General features: G+C 30.5%; 1 protein-coding gene across 1 annotated transcript in view; it reads left to right on the top strand.

The window, feature by feature from the left end:
* Positions 1-20,003, top strand: part of LOC147067853 (uncharacterized) — a 66,869-nt gene that overhangs the window by 37,370 nt on the left and 9,496 nt on the right. Inside the window, exons 4-9 of the mRNA XM_085951994.1 lie at positions 3,685-3,812; positions 11,806-11,931; positions 14,906-14,997; positions 15,950-16,043; positions 16,419-16,578; positions 17,869-18,040. Coding sequence (XP_085808120.1) covers positions 3,685-3,812; positions 11,806-11,931; positions 14,906-14,997; positions 15,950-16,043; positions 16,419-16,578; positions 17,869-18,040 — 772 coding nt within the window. The remainder of the gene's footprint in view (positions 1-3,684; positions 3,813-11,805; positions 11,932-14,905; positions 14,998-15,949; positions 16,044-16,418; positions 16,579-17,868; positions 18,041-20,003) is intronic.

Below are 20,003 nucleotides of genomic sequence, written 5' to 3' on the forward strand. Positions count from 1 at the left end.
ATCTGTGTATCTTTCTTCTAATTTCAATATGATCTAATACCGTATTAGGACATGTGTTCCGAATTTAAGGTCTCTAGCGTTAAGATAATCAGAGAGTACATCGACAGTTTATAGAGCAATATTTCAAAGTTAATATTATTATAAAGTTATTAAAAAAAATCTTTAGAACTATTGCGCATTATTTCGTATATTATAAATATATTTTGGAGCATATGACAATATGGTGATATTTAGAAAAACATTAGCATGCTCGTCGGATGGGTTGTGTATTTATAAAAAAAATGAAAATATCAGGTAACACAATGAGTTTGGTATAGATAGTCGATTCTTGAATTTGTCTTAAATAGCCAGGAAAACTGTTAAATGATATTTCTGTACTATTCTATCAGTTCATTAACAACACAATAATGTAATGTGGGTCCAAAATAAAATTAATAATAAGAAAATAATGGGGACCACTAATAAGTTAAAATTACTCACACGTAGGTATAGTAGGTACCTAGCAATTTAAAGAGAGTTTTAATAATATATGTTCATACATATATAAAAAAATAAGTAAACACTGTGTTACAAAAAATCTAATTAGTAAGAAGCGTAAATTAAAAGTATTTCAGTTAATTAATATTACCTTATAAGCAGAGTTTTTTTTATCTGTTAACACATAATGTACTACGTACTACATATTTAACAAAGCGAAAGGAATGCACGCGCTGAAAGTAAATATTAATATTACGAGTATAAATTGCTTCATATATCAAAGCTAGGGGTGGAAATATAATTTTGATTAAAGAATATTACCGTGAGCATCTTGAGGAAAGGTAAATGTCTACAAAATATAGTATCTCGTATATTATTCAAACCCGTGGTTACGATTTGTGGCAAAATCACTGTTTTGGTTTAAATATATTTTCTAATGGATTTTATGTAATATTAATCTATGCCATCCGTTAAATAATGCTGATAAACATTATAAAATGAATATTGTTTTATAAACATCAAATATAATCTAAGAGCATGCTTTCAGTGATAGTTATACTTAAATTATTTAAATATATATTTGAGCATTGGTTATGTAAAGAAACTGTGGTAAATATGATAAAGAGGTAATTTTCTGTTAAATTAATTTAAAATATCTCTTCTACTTACAATAAAGTGACTAAAATTAATGCTGTTTGGAGCAAACTAAATTTGCCTCCATTGCTATAGACAGGTCGTAGTACATTTGAGATTACGAAGAAATTCCATTACTTACCATATTTATCTTTTCTTTCTTGCCTGGCAGTCAAAATATCTTCATTCGTCGAAGAACTATTTCCTTCAATGTCTTTCAAAAGAAAACCTATCAACTCTTTTATTATATAGATAGTTCACGAAGCTTTTGCATCATATATGAGAAGTGTGGCTGTACACTAGTTGAACCAGGATAATAATAAAAATAATATAAAAGTTACTTTAGATTGCCTAATCACTGAATAAAATAGGTATATAGTATTAACTTTTTTAGTAAAAGTTTTAGTAAAAATTTATTAGTAAAAACAGATATGTGCATAAGTATTTACTAATTAATTTAATAATCAGCTAAACGCCGTACATGAAAGAAAATTGAAATAAGCCTCGTAAATAATATAACCGTTAAAGTGTGCACTTTTTTTTAAGATTTCTCATAGCTGAACTCCTTCCATAGGCACTATTTGCCACCATTATACTTTCTCCGCCACTTCCTCCGGCGCAATATGTAAGGAACTCCTTGTAGGTATAGTTGGTATTTCCGGAGAAAATCTCAATCTCGAGATTCGGGATTTCCCGAAATGATGTAATTTTGAATTCTCGAGATTCGGGATTTCCAGAAAAGAGTTCTCGAGAATTCTCGAGATATCAAGAAATTAAAAAAAAGCCTGTAAAAAATTGTAAAATTAGTATCAAAACAGGCAAATTCCAAAAAAATATTTTTTTCCATGTATGTAAGAAGACACAAATAGAAGTAGGAAAACAAAAATAATTCAAAACATTATTTATTAAAATAAAATTTCTAAAAACACACAGACTGTCAATCGCTGCGTCTGCGCACGCTTTTGAGACACAACATTCTCTGATGTTGAAAAATTGTGCTCACTTTGAGTCGACGTTGACTTAATTGTGTTAAATACCCCGATCAGTCTTTGAACGTTTTGTATTTTCTGTCCTCTTTTTCATATAGAAAAATCGTTTTTTCAATTAATATTTGATAATTAAGAAATCCCGACAAGATTCTCGAGATCCGGGATTTCCCAAAATGTTAAAAATTTCAATTCTCGAGATTCGGGATCGAAAATCTCGAAAATTTCTCGAGAATTCCCGTCGGGAAATTCCCGAAACCCAACTCTTCTTGTAGGTACACATCATAATATAACCTGAAAAATATTCATAACGATATTTCTCACATGTGTCGTTATTTTGACATCTGTCAGTGGGCCACTGCCTTCTATTTTCCCTAGATTTACGTACGTATATTATTATGTATGGATACAGAAGGCGGTGCAATCTGAAACTGCAATCAACAAACTATGATTTATTAATATTATCGACCGAAGGTACATACTTGATAGAATTTAAACTATGGTTTTATTAACCCTGTCCACATTCGGGCTTTTTCGTTCGCTGGATGAACGTATCGCAGTGCATGTGTAGCCTGCGTATTGAATGCCTTAAACCGGTTTCAAAATGGCCGTTTTTCGTGATGAATGTGCCAGCGCATGGACATCTTTTCAACATCACCTCTGTATTGCCAACCGAATGATTCCGCGAAAAATGTATAATAGTATATTGTACTATAATTTTGAAGGATTCTAAACGAAAAATGTTGTGTACCATATTTTTTTTTCAAAATACTATAAATCTTTGTATTAAAAGCAGCATAATGAAAATATGAGGTAACTGCTACCCGTGAATATTATAAAACTATTTTACGTACAAGTATGGATAGTGGACGCGGTGCGTAACACGATTTCCACCTGCAATAATCGTAACAATAATTAAATTCATCCTATCGACTGTCAAACATTGACACCTCGTATCTGCAATTCAATATTTTTGATAGGGGGTAGTTACAATGTTATACAAAAACTATTAAACGATATTAAATAAAAACAAAAATACCGTTATATTAAAAATGAACTAAATTATTTTTGCACTAACCGTATTTTTGTTTTTATTTAATGTCATTTAATAGTTTTGTATAACATTTTAACTACCCCATATCAAAAATATTGAATTGCAGATACGAGGTTTCAATGTTAGAACATCGCTATGTAATTCATGCATAGTAGGAGAAATCGCAATCTGCACAATTTCAAGGTTAAGTTGTTCTACTATTTAAATCAACCATACCACAATTGAAAAATTGAAGTAAAGTGGAAGATGGAGTGTTCCAATATATATATAACCAATGAATTAACTGTGTCATTCATTTTTCATGACACTTCATGAAGCACATTCATGAAGTGATGAATGACATTCATCACTCACTCTCACTCACTCATGAATGACATTCATCAATCATTTTTTTTTTTTTTATAACCAAAATTAAAAATTATGTATTTCTTTATTTAGATATTTATTATTTAATTGTAAAGTGGACATTTTGCCGATTAATGTTTTATTTGTTATTACTTATTACTAATGAATTCTATTGGTTTCTCTTGTCAGGCGAGGAAGCTGATATGCGGTTCTCGGTGTCGCCGCGGGAAGGTGCCAGCGGCTGGGCCGAGTGGCTCCGGGCCATGCGGCTGGTCGCCAGGCTACCTGCAGGCATACCGACCGACTTCCGTCGTAAGGTAAACGGACACTTTTATTTTAATTAACTAGTCAGGAATCTCCTCCATTCAAGTTGTTAATTGCTGGAATCTTATTTAATTATGTACATATCATCATTCAAGCCATTTTTTAAGTCCCAATAATTATAGTCATACTTCAAATGCAATAATACAGTGAACTGTTTTGTAGACAATGATGATTGTTGCATATTGGAATGAATGGTAATAATTTGAACCAGATATGCAGTCGTAAATCTTCATTTATTGCGAACAGGTTACCGCATTGAATTCGAAGATAATCAATAACTAGCACTAACATCTTAATTTGAAATTCATTGCCATGGCCTAAATATAACCAACCTACGACATTTCTAGACCTAAACAACTGCAGATGCATCACAACATCTTTTTTTATTTCGAGATTTACCCAATTCTGACTGGGTTTGGTACAGTGTGGTTTTTATATCGTATTTAATAGCTAAAAAAAATATAAAATCTCAAATAACCAACAATATATATACATACCTACTTATAACTATTATTTTATTTAACGACTGTTTTTTGAAAAGTAAAAATTCTGTATAATTCCATGTAAAAAAATCGGTGTGTGTACTTATGTACGCGCATTAGAAGTTATACTTCTGTGGCATAACAAAACAAAAAATAACAAAACAATAATTATTATTGTCTTCAATTATTACAAATCGCTAATAAATAAATTGACATGGGATATACGACAAATATTATAAAAAAATATGTATTTTTCTGTATGAAGAAAGTATCTAAATATTGTAAATTTACAACATACCATTGTTTTAATTATTTACCAACTCAATATTCACAAAATTTATTGATATTTATAATTTTACTCATAAATAATACTTAGTATAGCCTCAAATCTTTATACACAATCTTTACAATGAAAAATAAATATACACTCCAATATAAATAAAGTTTTATGAATATAAATTAACAGTGTAGAATGTTAGTCTCCAGAAATTTGTTTATAAACATATACCTATATTTATTATGACACAATATTTGTTATGTTTACAACACGTGCTCTTTACTTGGTTGTATTGAACGACTAACTAAATGATACTATGCGGACCGAAATGAATATAATCATAATAATAAATTGTGTTGCATCGGCGCGCGCAACTTTGTCACACGCCTAAAATACACTCTGATATGTTTTCCCAAATGCGACAAAAGAAGTATAACTTCAAAAATATGTTGCTTCTGTCATTTTAGCATAAAAATTTGAAAACTTATTATTTTAGAATAATTCTCGTTTTACGTATAATCCAAGAAATCTTTATGTATATTTTTAAATTCCTTATTATGCAATTATGTAAAACCTTTAACTATCTACCAAAACTATACTTTTAATTTCTATGACTATATCTATACATTTACATAGAAGTTTCCACAAAATTCAAAAACAAGTACCTACTGATAACTTTTTGTAAAAATTAAGTTTTCATGAACAATTGCTAAATTATTCAAATTCGTAAATACTTTTTAAAGTAATATGATATGCCAACATAATGGAGGTATTATAGTTATATATGAATATTTTTGATTGCATGTCATATAATATCTGTAATATATTATTATGCTTTCTAAAATATTGGTAAATGGAAAGTAAGCCGTACGAAGTATTTAAATATAAGTATCACAAGGATGTTTATATAATTCTACTAAATATCGTTAATTGCATTTTTTTAAATGTATAAAAATAATTAAATTAAACTCTAACGGTAAACATTTGAGCAATAAAAGTTGATGAAAATGAGAACTCGTAAAAATGTGAAATTCTCTCACAACGCTTTAAAGTTGTGGACGTCGTTGTAAAGCGTCGTTAGAGACAGAAAACGATACGCGCCGCGATGCCGTTGAAGCACCCTAATGGACGTCGCGAAATCACTGCCTTCAAATTGTAACGAGCAGCGAACTGTAAACCTATGTATACCTACCACACTTGGCATTAAATCACTTTGGATAATCGTTTTATATTACATTTTAAATGCCAAGGTTCAAACTGATTAATATTATGATATTATTTGCGTTTATTAATAAACATAATTTTCATTTAAGACATTTTCTTATAAACGAGCCGAAGCGCCCATCCAAGGACATGCGACAACAATTTAAATATTTTTTACTTATAGATAGGTTTTGCAACGTCTAATATATTCGTATATAAATAATTTTTCAATGCGTATATAAAAACAATGAGTTTCGTTGTATCAACTGTATTTAAAAATTAGAACATTGCTTAGCAGACTTACCCTTATTTCACACTATATGGTTTTAACCGTACGGAAATAAATCGAACGGTAAAAATCCAAATCGGCAACAAGTCCACGCTCTTTTCACACTATACGGTTTATGCACGTTTTTTTCCGTCACAAGCTCACTTTATTGTTGAGTGTTGTCGATTTAAGCCCGTCTAATGTGAAAGAGTTCATTAGGTCACGTATGCCACAGAATCATCGGTAACAGTCCTAGCGCGATGAATACAGTGGTGATGGACGGCTGCTATACGGCGCCGTTTCGGTTTTTACCGTGTAATGTGAAAAAGGCCATGCTCTTCTTCACGCCACTAAAAGAATGTCGCCGTTCGATTTTTGGCCGTACGGTCAAAACAGTATAATGACAAAGGAGCGTTATTCGTATTATGTACACATTATGTACGTAAATTTATATTAAGATCAGATTTGTATCATTAAAATACACTATTTTTTTAGTAGTTTTAGAGAAATGTATATAAATAGCAATCGGAAACATTACAAATATTTAGTGTCTACGATTTTCGATTTAATATTAAATTCCCCAACGGTTCCCAACCTATTTATTTTATTTAAAAAAATGTATTTTTTATGCAGATAACATTCCTGAAAATCTTATTTGAACAAAAAATGAGCTAATCTAACTGCGTGATATCACGCACGTTTGGGCATTTTTTTTCAATAGAGGTCGTCAAACTACTATTATTATAAATATTTTTTCATATCATTACTCAGTTATTACTATACTTATGACTAAGCAAATTTCTCCCAAAATCAATGTTGAAATCTAATAAAACAGAAACATTATGTGTTATTATATTAGGTCACGGATAAGATATCTTTTACTCATATATTACAGTTGGTAGTTTCTTGTAATAAACAATAATTCAATCTATATTTTAATCTTCTCCTACTCAGTAGTAATGTATATAATATCTGCGGATCATGAGGTATGCTTTCTTTATTACCGGAATATCGTAAATTGATTATTTAACACATCATTCCGATTGAATTGGATTGGTTTTTTTCTGTGAGATTGGTCATGAGATATTTTTTGATTTTTATCGTTTTTTTGGTCAACTATTAGCGATTAAATCTTTGATGTTCTAGTAAATCAACTTCACTGGAGAGCATTTTTTTTAATAATCATCATTATTTAAATGCTTATGTTAAATGCAACTGTACGTACCTAAATAAAAATAAAAATTAACTTACATCCACACACGCATAACACGATACTTAAACAACTCAATTATTATTTGTATTCTGTAAATTGAATTCACAATGGCCGAGCGGTCACCGCGTCGGATTATGATGTCGTGGGTCCCAGGTTCGAATACTGGCTCTGGCAAATTCGCGTGTTATTGTTTCGATGTGTGTTTGGATCAGAGTACGAGGAATTGGCTTACATTAAATAAAAATATGTTAATACAACCTCCTTAGGATAGGACATTGTTTAATTTTTTTTATAATTGAAATGGTTTAAACAACAATATGGAAGGTTCGGGGAATTTCGTTTGCCACAAAAATGATGCTTGTGCAAACATTAGTGTTCTCGATATTTCTATACGGAGTCGAGTCGTGGACCCTGAACGGCTCTCGACGATATGTCTGAGAAGAATTCTGCAGTTTTTTGGACATATTGTCAGGCGCGGACCGGACAACCTGGAGAGACTGGTAGTTTTGGGTAGCCTCCAGGGAAGGCGAAGTAGAGGAAGAGCGTCTGCGCAATGGAGCGACCAAGTGAAAGAACTGACTGGGAGCACCATCCATTCTGCCATGAGAGAAGCGGAAGATTGAGAAGGATGGGAAGTCTTGGTCACTCAAAGGATGGCGAAATTCAAATGTGGTCACGATCCTCAGCCATGAGTGCACGACCAAGAAGAAGAAACAACAAATCAATTTATATGGTCTACATGAATTCTGTTTTACTTACGCAGTATTAATAATTCATATACATTTTTAATACATACCTTAAATTTTCGCAGAGAAAAAATTGTTATATTTTTACTCAAATATCACAGATATTTATTATGTCGATTATGGATAATTTATTTTGTTAAGACTGAATTATAACAACGAAAAAAATATTTATGTAATGAATTTATAACGATAATTTATCATTAAATAAAAAATCGTCGTAGGTATATAACATACAATTTAAAATATAATATATCGATTTCTGAGAAAAATACTATTATAGGAACTTATGTCGCTTTCGTAATTACTCATTTTATTTATTTGCAAAATTATATGTAGATAATAATATGTAAGATATTATTAGTTATTAATGTTATTATAATATATTTTAGAGCGATTGCAATAATAATACTAAATAGGAATAATAAATACTAATTGGCTATTTGCAATTAACTATAGTTATATTCCAAATTAATAATAACGTACAAGGCATAAATGAATTAAACAGGTAATGTCATAGTAAACGTTATTTATAAGTAATCATTATTATATTATACCTGTTACCAATGTTGAATCTTGTCGTGATATTGATTTTTTCTACCTGCTTTGTTGTCACATTATTTATAGAAATATGTTGAGATAGAGAAGTGGAGAAAAGGTATTCAATAAACATCACGGCATCGCTATACTATCTAGCATATATATAATATGTACACCGTAGTGGCACAATCACTTTAGCAAACTTCAGAAATCCCCAATTTGTCGTTAATGGGGTTCACATATTGACTGGTAAATCTATTTACAGTATACATGGGTGAAAATGTGTATTATATTATATTATAGTATAATATATATATGCTTTACTTAACATGCATTATAAATTATTCAAGAAAACTAAAACTAATATATAAGTTTTGATAAGTAACGTATCTAAATTTCGTGTTGATCATATATTTAAAATATTATCTTAATTGCATTCATATAAAGCAGATAATGCTGTATTTTCACGCGTATATATATATATTATAATTAAACAAGTATTTTTCATTTTATTAAAACCGGATTCGTTACGATTTTTCGAAGTACTGAAACTGTAGTGAATCTTTTTGAAGTTATACTTCTTTTGGCGCGTTTGGGAAATCAGATCAGAGTGTATTTTTGGCATGTACATGTAACACATAATTTATTTTTTCACGCGAAAAAAAAACGCACTCGATTGGATTCGAACCACCGATTATTCGGTTATCAGCCGAACGCACTACCTTTGCGCCACAGTATGATACTGAAATCGTGACAATTATACAGAATAATATTATAGTTTAGAATTGTTCCGTTGCCTAGGCAGCGAATTTATTATTGGCGGCCATTTGCAATTCCTTACGTAAACAAACGATTAAACGTCAGTTAGTAATATAAGTTAAAGTGTATAGAAATAAACCAACGGCGTTCAAATAAACGATCCTTATTCTTGAGTGTGTAATTTAACAAGATAATTAATAGCTAGTCAAAGAATCTAGTTTATCACAAGTTTTGTTTTTGTTTTGTTACGCCAAAGAAGTGTAACTTCTAACGCGCGTACATAAGTACACATACCGATTTTTTTATTATAATACTTAATCAACAAAACTTACGTAATTGAAGTATGTATATCCATTCAATAATATTTACAGATTATCCTCTCTGATTTATGCTTTGTGACTGAGAATATGGATACATGTTTATTACATGTGTTTCGAGTGTTACGACTAATTTTTGAGTTAGCTGTCATTGATTTTATTATAAAATTACATTTTTTTGAGAATTAGGGTCGGATAAATAAAAAATTGAAAGTTTTCATATAAACTAATATAACAAAGAACGAACATAATGACATAATTATTTATTTATGGGGAAATTATAAAGTTAATAGTTTATAAGTCGGTTATTGTAGTAAATTTATTTTTTATTAGAAAAACATATACCTACACAATTACCTTTCATAATTATTATTGTAACGACTATTAAAAAGTTATTTGCGAAAATGAAAGTGATAATAAACTTTGATATACATACGATAAAAATTCACGACATTGAAAATGTTACTAAACAATATCCATTTCGATTTGTTTCTTAAGTTAAAATTCATATTATAAACACTCCATTTTTTCGCACAATTTCACTAATCCCAAAATCCCAGGATCTAGATTGAGATTGGAAATAATAATCCTGAAACGAACGCTCAGGTCTTTAAAATTCACATATTGTTTTTCAATATGTGTTTGGAGTCTGAACGTAATAATTTGAGCCAGTAGCTAACATCTATTTCTCGTAAATACATTTTTTATTTAAATACAAACTACTCTATGATGGACCCATATGATCATCTTAGTATTGAACATGGTGATTAAGAACATATTATACAAATCCCCAAAACTTACAGATCAAAAATTCTGTCTTGGTTGCAATCCCCAGTAGTAAAGCGCGGGTCACAGAGGATTTATGAGTATGATAAATTATTCATTTGTTTATATACCAATGACCGGAATGATTGGAGCTTTAATTTACAATTATAGCTGAATTTTTATGAAAGGTCGTTGAATCATAATAATTGTAGTTCCAAATAAGATTTGCAAATGCCGAGAGAAGTTTTTGAAAAAAATGAAGAAGCTATTATTATGTAAATGTAATTCGAGCTTTTGTACCCAAGTGCTTTGTGCTGTCAAAAGCCTCTGTAGACTATGTTTGATTTTTCTAACTTCCACTGAACACACTGTGAGCATTAAAATTCAACATGGATATATTTCATGCGTAAAGCAGTGAGAAATAATAATTATGATATTACTTTTAATGTTATTCACGTTCTCGCGTAAAAAAGCTCGTAGAAAGTTTTCCGTGTGTTTATTACGCACTTGCTTTAGAATGAGATACGAGCTTTCGGAATACAGGGAGACAGTATTATTTAAGCTAGCTTATTTTCAAAATGTCTTTGCTTATCTATATTTAGTATCACATCCCTTTCAAACGGAGAATACGGAACCCACTTTAGTACCATTTTAACATATTTAATTACACATGATTTTGAAAACACTTCTAAGAAAATATATACCTAACCAATAGAAAAACTCTATTTTAAAAAAAACATACGACACCCAGCAGGAATCAAACTTGTGTCTCTTGGAATTCGCGCCCACTTACATCTACCACAATGCTATAGGTATCATATCTAATTGCGACAAATTTTAACTAATAAATGGCTCTTACAATACTCTCTGAAACGCTTCCCGAAGTATTTTTAAAATTATGTATGTTCAATAAAAAGAATATTACATTCTTTAAAAAAATAGTTATAATAATATTATTTTGCTTGTAATTATTTCAATAAAAAAATTGAACTAATACAAATATATACCATACACATGGTACATTAATTTCTTTGAAAATTACTGATTTGATTTCAGTAATAATTGATGACTTGAATAAAATATCAGGATCGTAAAAAGTGCACAAAAATAAAATGTCTTCCTCAAGTAAGGCCAAAATAAGTGCCATTATATTTGAACTATTATTCCAAAAAGCCACTAGTGTTGTTGTAATTTGAAAACATAATACGACGAAAAAAGAAACCAATCATCTAATTAAGCTTGAAATACAAAAAATATCATTTACCACCAAATTGTGAACTAATGGTATTTGGAAATATATTTCTCAATTATCCGGTAAACTATCACAAATATGTCTTCGACTCAAGTTAATGTATTTACACATCATAATAGGTATATCATATTATAATATACACAACTAAAAATATCATTTGTTTTCAGTTATGGCTGACATTGGCCGAACAGCATTTGAAGGTGAAAGGGGTGGACTGGGAGAAGGCGGAGAAGACATGTTTTAGCGAATGGACGAATCCAGATGACACAGAACTTGGTGTGCAGATTGTAAAGGTTAGTAGGACATCCTATTGATTGTTGTGAGAACTTCTGCGAATCTTTTTTTGAAATCAATCTAACTTTAAGCATTGCTTTTATAGCGTCACCACTTGAATACAGAACTATCCGAAGACTCATGTTTAGATATGTTTTACAGGAAAGTTTTTTGAAACAGTACAATTATTATATTATTTATTTTTATATAAACAAATGTATGCATCAAATATTGTTAATAACAATGTTATTATCTACAATAGTTGCTTATAAAAAATATGAGTTTGACTTTAAAAAAATTATCCTCTATATAGTAACAATTTATTTAATAACTAACTACTCATTTTGCTTTCGAATTTCTTTTATTGTTGGAATGAAAAAGGTCTTCAATATTATTGAAGTTAGAAGACCCTTATTCCAACAATCAAAAAAATTCAATATGGTAAAATATAGATACATATTTGTTGGGTCAGTATCCTATTATGTATACCACAATTTCTGGGAAAAACATGTGACGTCAAATGAAAATTATCTATTCTGAAAATAAACACATGGCGCGTGTAGTGGTAATTCTCTATTCAGGTCTAGTTTTATCTAATGAACAGTAATTTGGTTTACAATCTTTAAATAATGACTCTTTATTATTCTGTATTTTTATAAGCATAATAATTTTCTTATCATTAAATAAATTACTCCTTTGTTCATATCTAAAAAGCCACAATTTTAATACATACTGTTTTTCTACTTTCATTAAATATATTGTAATTTAGAATATTTTTAATGAATTCCTAAATTAAATAAAAGTAATTAATGTAAAAATACATGTATCTTAAACGGATAAAATATTCTAGATTTGTTAGATGACTACTCTAAACAAAAAAGGTACAAGTCGGTTATGTGGAATACAGCGGCAAACACATTTTGAAAATACCCGATATACTGGATTATTTGTTAGCTTGGGTTAGTTTAGGTTAGGTTAGGTTTGGTTAGGTTAATCTAACAAATAATCCAGTATATCGGCTATTTTCAAAATGTGTTTGCCGCTGTATTCCACATAACCGACTTGTACCCAAAAAAAATTGCCTGTGTTTTTTGCTTAGTTTAAATAAATGATTGTTTAATTTAACTGAATATAATAAAACAAAATATGTAGTACCCACTTACCCCACAATAGTTAGTTTACATATTTTATTCTATCGTGGGCATTACGCATTCTTATATCAAAACAAAAACGAGTTATGAAAAATACTGTTCTTTGCTATAACCAGCAGTTACAGGAAGCACTCGTTTCAATATCATAGCAAACGAATTCGTAAAATCCCTTGGATTTTCGAATAGATATTTTTTGCTAGTTAAAAAACGGCCACTTTTAATAGGGGCAGGTGGAGAGCTTTGTTATGCCGGGTCCACACTGGCAACATGTCGCGCGACAACCTCGTTAAATTTTACTATAATTGCTTTACTATACTTTACTATAACGCGACGTTGCCAGCGTGGACCCGGCATTAGAATAAGGTAGTACCCACTTCGTGTTGTTGGGCTAATGGTGTCGATTAAGCTGCATTCAACAGACACTTTGATGATGTTTATTGTCCGTTATTGGTGAAAATATACATTATTCAAATGTTAAGTGGTCGGGGACGGCGATCGTAATCCCGATGAGGTCAATATGGATAGGTATATGTGATTTTTTCAATGCTCGAGTATTCCTGTGATTGTCTAATTGCTAGCGTGGCGAAGGGTGGAGGTAGGTTGTTAAGATCCAACATAAATAGTGCACATTAAACTTTGTTAGTCATACGTATTTGTTTTTATTGAACTAAGACCACAATTTACAGATGGTGCTGTTTAGATGTCAAAAATCAATTAAACTCTGACTAAACCAAATCATAATAGTTTTGGTATATTTTGGGCGATCTGACAAAACTGTGCACACTTTTTCATCCATAATTATTTGTTTTCGTTGAATTCAATCTTCAATATTGGGACCATACCTAAAATAAAATTTGATATACATATATGAAAAGGATTTCAAGTTATATACATTTATATTTTTATAAAAATCTATGTTTTTTAAAATAAATATAAAAAATATGAAAACGATGAATTAGTCAAAAAATTCAAAACTTAATAAACTAAATTTTAATAATAAATGTGACCATAAAATATAATGTAATAATAAAATGTGACCCTGCAACGAATTCACATTTTATTACAATTGTAAGTATATCTTTGACTTAAAAAAAAGTCTTTTTAATGTTTTCAGATACATATTTATTAATTAATACAGTTTAAATTGTAAATTATTTAAAAAAATCTCAAATTGCAAGCTTTTTATTTTTCCCCTAGGTTCTCTGTTGGCATATATTATATATATAGGACCCCCCTTAACAAACCATTTATTAGAGAAAAATGATTATATAAACGAATGAAACCATTTTTGATTAGTTTTATTTAAAATAATATATATTTTGTTTTATTGCAAATATTTTGCGATGTGTCAATCTAAAATATATTCACATGTATTTTTAGACTTAACCGCCTCTGTAAGTACATAAAAGAAACAATAAAGAATTTTTATCAGCTCTAATATCGGAAAAGACTTGGAAGATCTCCCTCTGAATGGATAGACCAAGTCAACAGTGTGCTTGGGGTTTTCCACTGACACAGGCTCTACGTGCCGCTAAATGCCGAGATAGAGAGAGAGAGAGAGAGCCAAACTGAAAAGAAGGCTTTCCGATAGCCACTTCATCCGTGCTACGATCCTTTATAATGAGTCCCCGGGTGACGAACAGAAATACAAAAAATACAATTACATAAACAGATATTGTTGACTGGTGACAATGTGTATATAATTTTAAATGCACCAAACATCTTGTAATCATAATTAAATGACGTGGATCAAATAATAGATATTATAATGAATTCACATTATGAATTGCCATACCATGTCTATAACTATCTTTTCAAATAAAATGATTTTTTTTAATTTCAGGATCTTCATAGAACGGGCTGTTCTTTGTTTTGTGGTACGGAGGGCCGCGAAAATCAGGCTGTGCTGAAAAGAGTTTTGTTGGCTTATGCAAGGTACCTAATTCATAATATTATTATTATATTTGGCGTTTTGCCTTTGCGTGAAATTTATCCGCACGCGTGCCGCATAGTAAATAAAATATACGACTCACGTACCTGTCTATAATGGGGGAAAAATAAATAAGCTTTCACGCGTAAAATAAAAACATTTTAAGGAAGCATTAAAATATACATATTAACATACCTAACAAAATGTTTTATTGAAAGTTTAAAGCTTTTCAAAACCATGACTCTAATTTCATTAAATGTGTAAGTTACAAATTAATGATCGTTCATTAAAAAATATACAACTCCATTAAAAAAGCTGAAATTTAGAAAAACTGGGTATCTTTAAAAAGTACGTTTGAACAAGACTTATTTACACACATTATTGTTTCACCTGTTTTATCTCCCTGGATCTTATAAAATGTATTAATTTCATAAAAGGGTAGATATTATTGTAAGCGTCATTGTTTGAAATTGAGAATAAAGCCATATTTTGGTATATCGGATGTCCGTGGTTATATCACATTTTAAAATAATTCTTTTATCAATACGTAGGTTTTACCTTTAGTTTTAATTATAAATAACGTTATATTGTATATTAGATTTAGTATACTTTCTATATGAGTTTGAAATTGACTCGTAATTTGGGAGAAATTGGAACATTTGACGTTTTGTATTTGCCATGATAAATATTTATGTATTTTATCATGGTATACATAGTATATTAGTATCTTAATGCCATTCTTTCCCGTTCAATATAATGTTCAAAACATGCTTTTATACAAAAGTAATGCTTTGTTTTCATTCTAAATTAAATCAACGCTTTTATACAAAGTACATAATTCATGGGATATTTCCAGCTGTACCCCCGGACTAGAACTGCATAATACTGACCGTTAACGATTTAATTAAACGATATCAGAAGTTCTTTTTAAAATTGACACATTCTTTTGCTTTTCAGATGGAACAAGAATGTTGGATATTGCCAAGGCTTCAATATGCTAGCCGCTCTTATTTTGGAAGTGATGGACCGTTCAGAGAGCGACTCGTTAAAGGTTCTTAAAAATATATGATAATTGTTACGTCATTTATAGGTACCACAAAAAAAAACTTTCCAAAATAATGTTATCAAGATGGTTTTGTAACCCGATACACATGTCATTTTCGATAAATTAAATATTGTATAACCAACAAAAACTTTGATAGTCATTACTTTGTTTTATATTTGATCCAAGGAAACTAATAAAAAAAATTACCAAAAACTTTATTAAATTTATTGTTAAAATGAAGGATTACTATACTTCAATAATTCTACCATTATATTAATTTTACATGACGTCATGAAGCGATGAAAACATTATTGATTGACGTACAAAAGAGATCAAAGTTCACTTTTTCGGTGACTTTATTAATGAAATGTTATTTCACAGGTGATGATTTATCTGATAGAGGCGGTATTACCTGAAGGATACTTTGCCAACAATTTGAGAGGTCTGTCTGTTGATATGGCGGTATTCAGAGATCTACTGCGGCTGAGATTGCCAAAATTGTCTGCCCACCTTGACAAACTCCAGAAAGGGGCTGCCGAAGGTAAACCATATAACTGTGTGCTGCCAATCAATCATTGCAAAGCAATATTATTAGTTATACCTGTCGACTAATAAAAAAATTAATATAATTATTATACTACCTTGTAATAGAATTATAGAATTACACTGCGTAACCCAATTTGGCATATGAAAGGTACACGGCAAAAACAGGCTTATCGCTTTAGTTATAGAAGATTTAAATGCCAATTCATTTAACAGAGGAAGTGCTCAAGAATCGTGTCATTAAAACTAACAAAATCGATTACATCGCTTCGTAAATTAAGGGAGAAGAACGTGTATTCAAGGCAAAAATCGGCTCATTATCTATAAAACTACACAAAAACGTAGAATATATTTTTATTACTTTTTTTCACTTTTATTATATTAAAAGTAAATGAGAAATCACTAAATAAATTCTTCCCATTTTCCAACCAATAACGATTTCATTCTTCTTTTTGCTCTCCTACACAATTACCATTTTGTCAATGAGCCTGGTTTTGGCGTGTACCCTTCAAATGTACTTTAGTGCCACCCTTAATTTTGAATGTGTATAATACTTGCCACTTGATTGCGATTGCATTAAATGCACAATATATTTTGTTTTAAATTAGTATCTGGATATTACACATTAACGTTGTAAGCGTGTGGCCACTTACACATCAGCGTTTTACTAGCAAATATATAACACTAAGTGTTATCGGAATCACGCTACTAAAATACCGACGGCTAATTAGTACACCCTGAATGGCATTTCTAACTGGTCGAGCTTTTTAAGTGGACTGTAATTATTTTTAGGGAAGATGAGGAGGTCGGATCTATGGGTGGGGGCGATGGAACAAAATGCCAGACACTGACCTTTGTGATGATGTATGATGGCTCCGTGGTCTGGTTTCAACTTTCGCTCGCGCGGTATTGTTGTTTTGGGTCACCCCATTCGTACACTCACGCACTTTGTGACACAGTTTTATGGAATATATATGAGGGTGTATGAATGATGATGATAGAGTCTGTATCTATTTAAGTCAATCACTTAAGCGACGGAAAACTATTAGAAGCCCGCTCACGCCCGCTGTCGAGATGCAACTGCATGTTCTTTGTAACACCATCTCTCACGACCCGTAATTGCTTATTGATTGTCTGGTAACAATAATACTGGGAATTAGGAGGTGGGTGGGGAGATAAGGAGTGGAATGGGAATATAAATGTCCCAACCACTAAAATATTAATATGTATACGATTGAATTTAAGAAAATTACAAAAGTATTATAAATATTCTAAATTACTGTTTCAGGCAGTTGCTACGAACCGCCATTAACGAACGTATTTACGATGCAGTGGTTTTTGACGCTATTCTGTAACTGTCTTCCGAGAAATGCAGTGCTCAGAGTGTGGGACCTGGTCTTCTTGGAGGGAGACGAATTTCTTCTCACCACTGCTCTGGCTATCTGGGCAACTCTTCAAGAGTATGTTTAGCATAACTGTTAATTTACGTTGATTATACATAATATAATGTAACGTTATAATGCAAAATTCACCCCATTATTTTCGCTACGGATTGTGCCATTATACATTCATTTAAAAGCAACATTGCTCAACATAACATAAAATAAATTATATATTGATCTTCAAAGCACCCACTCAACGATATTTTCTTATTTTTGGTGTGTTTAGAATATTAGTATGAACTTATTATATTAAGTGACCGAGCTATTTCTCGTAAACAAAAAATGTTAGGACACCTATTTGGGAGGCAGCCAAGATCCGCAAAGAATTGTAGTGCCAATAAAAATAAAATGATCTGTATTGTGTTTACAAAGGTAATCAACGTGAATTATTTTTTTTCGTACAATTAAAAATAGTATAGGTATGGTACACTGACGTGTAATATTGCGTGACCATACATATAATTAATTATATCTAGCATTTGCAATTTTGTTATTGTAACTAATTGAATCTTGGTGGATGGTCGATGAAGTAGAATGGTGTGTCAGTAGTCAGTATTGCAGCATTGATAGCTATGATAAATCATAATTTACATAATATTAATAATACCTACATACATAATAATATTATTAGGTACATATTTCTTTAGCGATTATTTTTGGAGATACACTGTATCTGCAGCTTCTATAGACCGCACGCCACTGGTAGGTACCATGTAAATATAATACATTAAGCGAAATAAATAATAATCTTAATTTATAAATAGATAACTTTTAATATTAAAACTATCGACCGAAGGTACTTGATGGAATTTGAATTTAAATCCATTAGAAGATAACTTTTAGTATAATTAATGATGGTGATTATGATTGGTACAATGTACATAGTGTAATTGTTCAACGTCTTTTAAAAACGTAGTTTTATTATTTACAATCAGTGAGTTCATGTGTAATCTCTTTATCAAATAAACATCTGCGTCATTGGAATCCATTTTCACTTTTATTTATCAATTTTAAAATAACTATATATTTTACTCATATAATATGTTTAATCAGTAAATTTATGTTTTTATTGTTATTCCGAGTCAGCAGTATTTTCAATAGAAATTTCAAAACGCATATTATTTTATGTCCATTAACGTCATTCAAGTGAATCAATAATAGTTATTATTTATTAATTATTTTAATACTCCCAGATATTAAATAATTTGATAGGTAGATATGTCGCATACAAAATGAAACATTGCCGGAAAATCCATGAAGATGCCATTCAAGAAGAATCCATGATGGAAAGACCATAGAGAGTCGACGACACATTAGGACTTATTGATATTGTAAAGAAATCAATTACATGGCTGTAACAGAGGACCGGACGGAACATGATACACTTTAAAGGCACAATAAAAAATGTTTTTGAGGTTAACAACTTCGTTTACCAAGTATCTTTCATTAACAATGAATATAGCATATAAACCGGTACTTGAAATACATATTTTACAAAAAATAATTAAATCAGTTGTCATATATATATTGGAAACCAGATGCATGACTAAAACATAGAAATAATGCTTAGTTAATTTGAGTGGATCATACTGCACGGTATATTCGGACCCATTGATGATACACAGCCAGGGTAGAAACAGAAAAATTAACAGGCTTTACGCTTTGTACAGATGTACACGCGTTGTATATTCCATCAGATGGCTAGACCGTGTACATGGAATAGACGAATTAGATATGAAAAATGAAACTGACAAACTAAAACCTGGTCAATATTGATAGTGTCGAGTTGATTTTAATGTCCTCGGAAGTCTAAAATTGGAGGGAAACGGTTATCGGTAGACTTGAATGCACACAAATACAGGTTGTAGCGCGAAGTAACTGCGTAACCTTTCCCATGTATATAAATATAAAAATTTATTAATGCTTTTTTTTTAAAACAAAATAATCATCGGAAAAAACATGTTATTATTAATGACATGTT

Source organism: Rhyacophila brunnea, unplaced genomic scaffold (assembly GCF_057557595.1).
Source record: "Rhyacophila brunnea isolate RB1 unplaced genomic scaffold, BYU_Rbru_1.0 scaffold_3, whole genome shotgun sequence".
In the NCBI taxonomy this organism is placed as follows: Eukaryota; Metazoa; Arthropoda; class Insecta; order Trichoptera; family Rhyacophilidae; genus Rhyacophila; species Rhyacophila brunnea.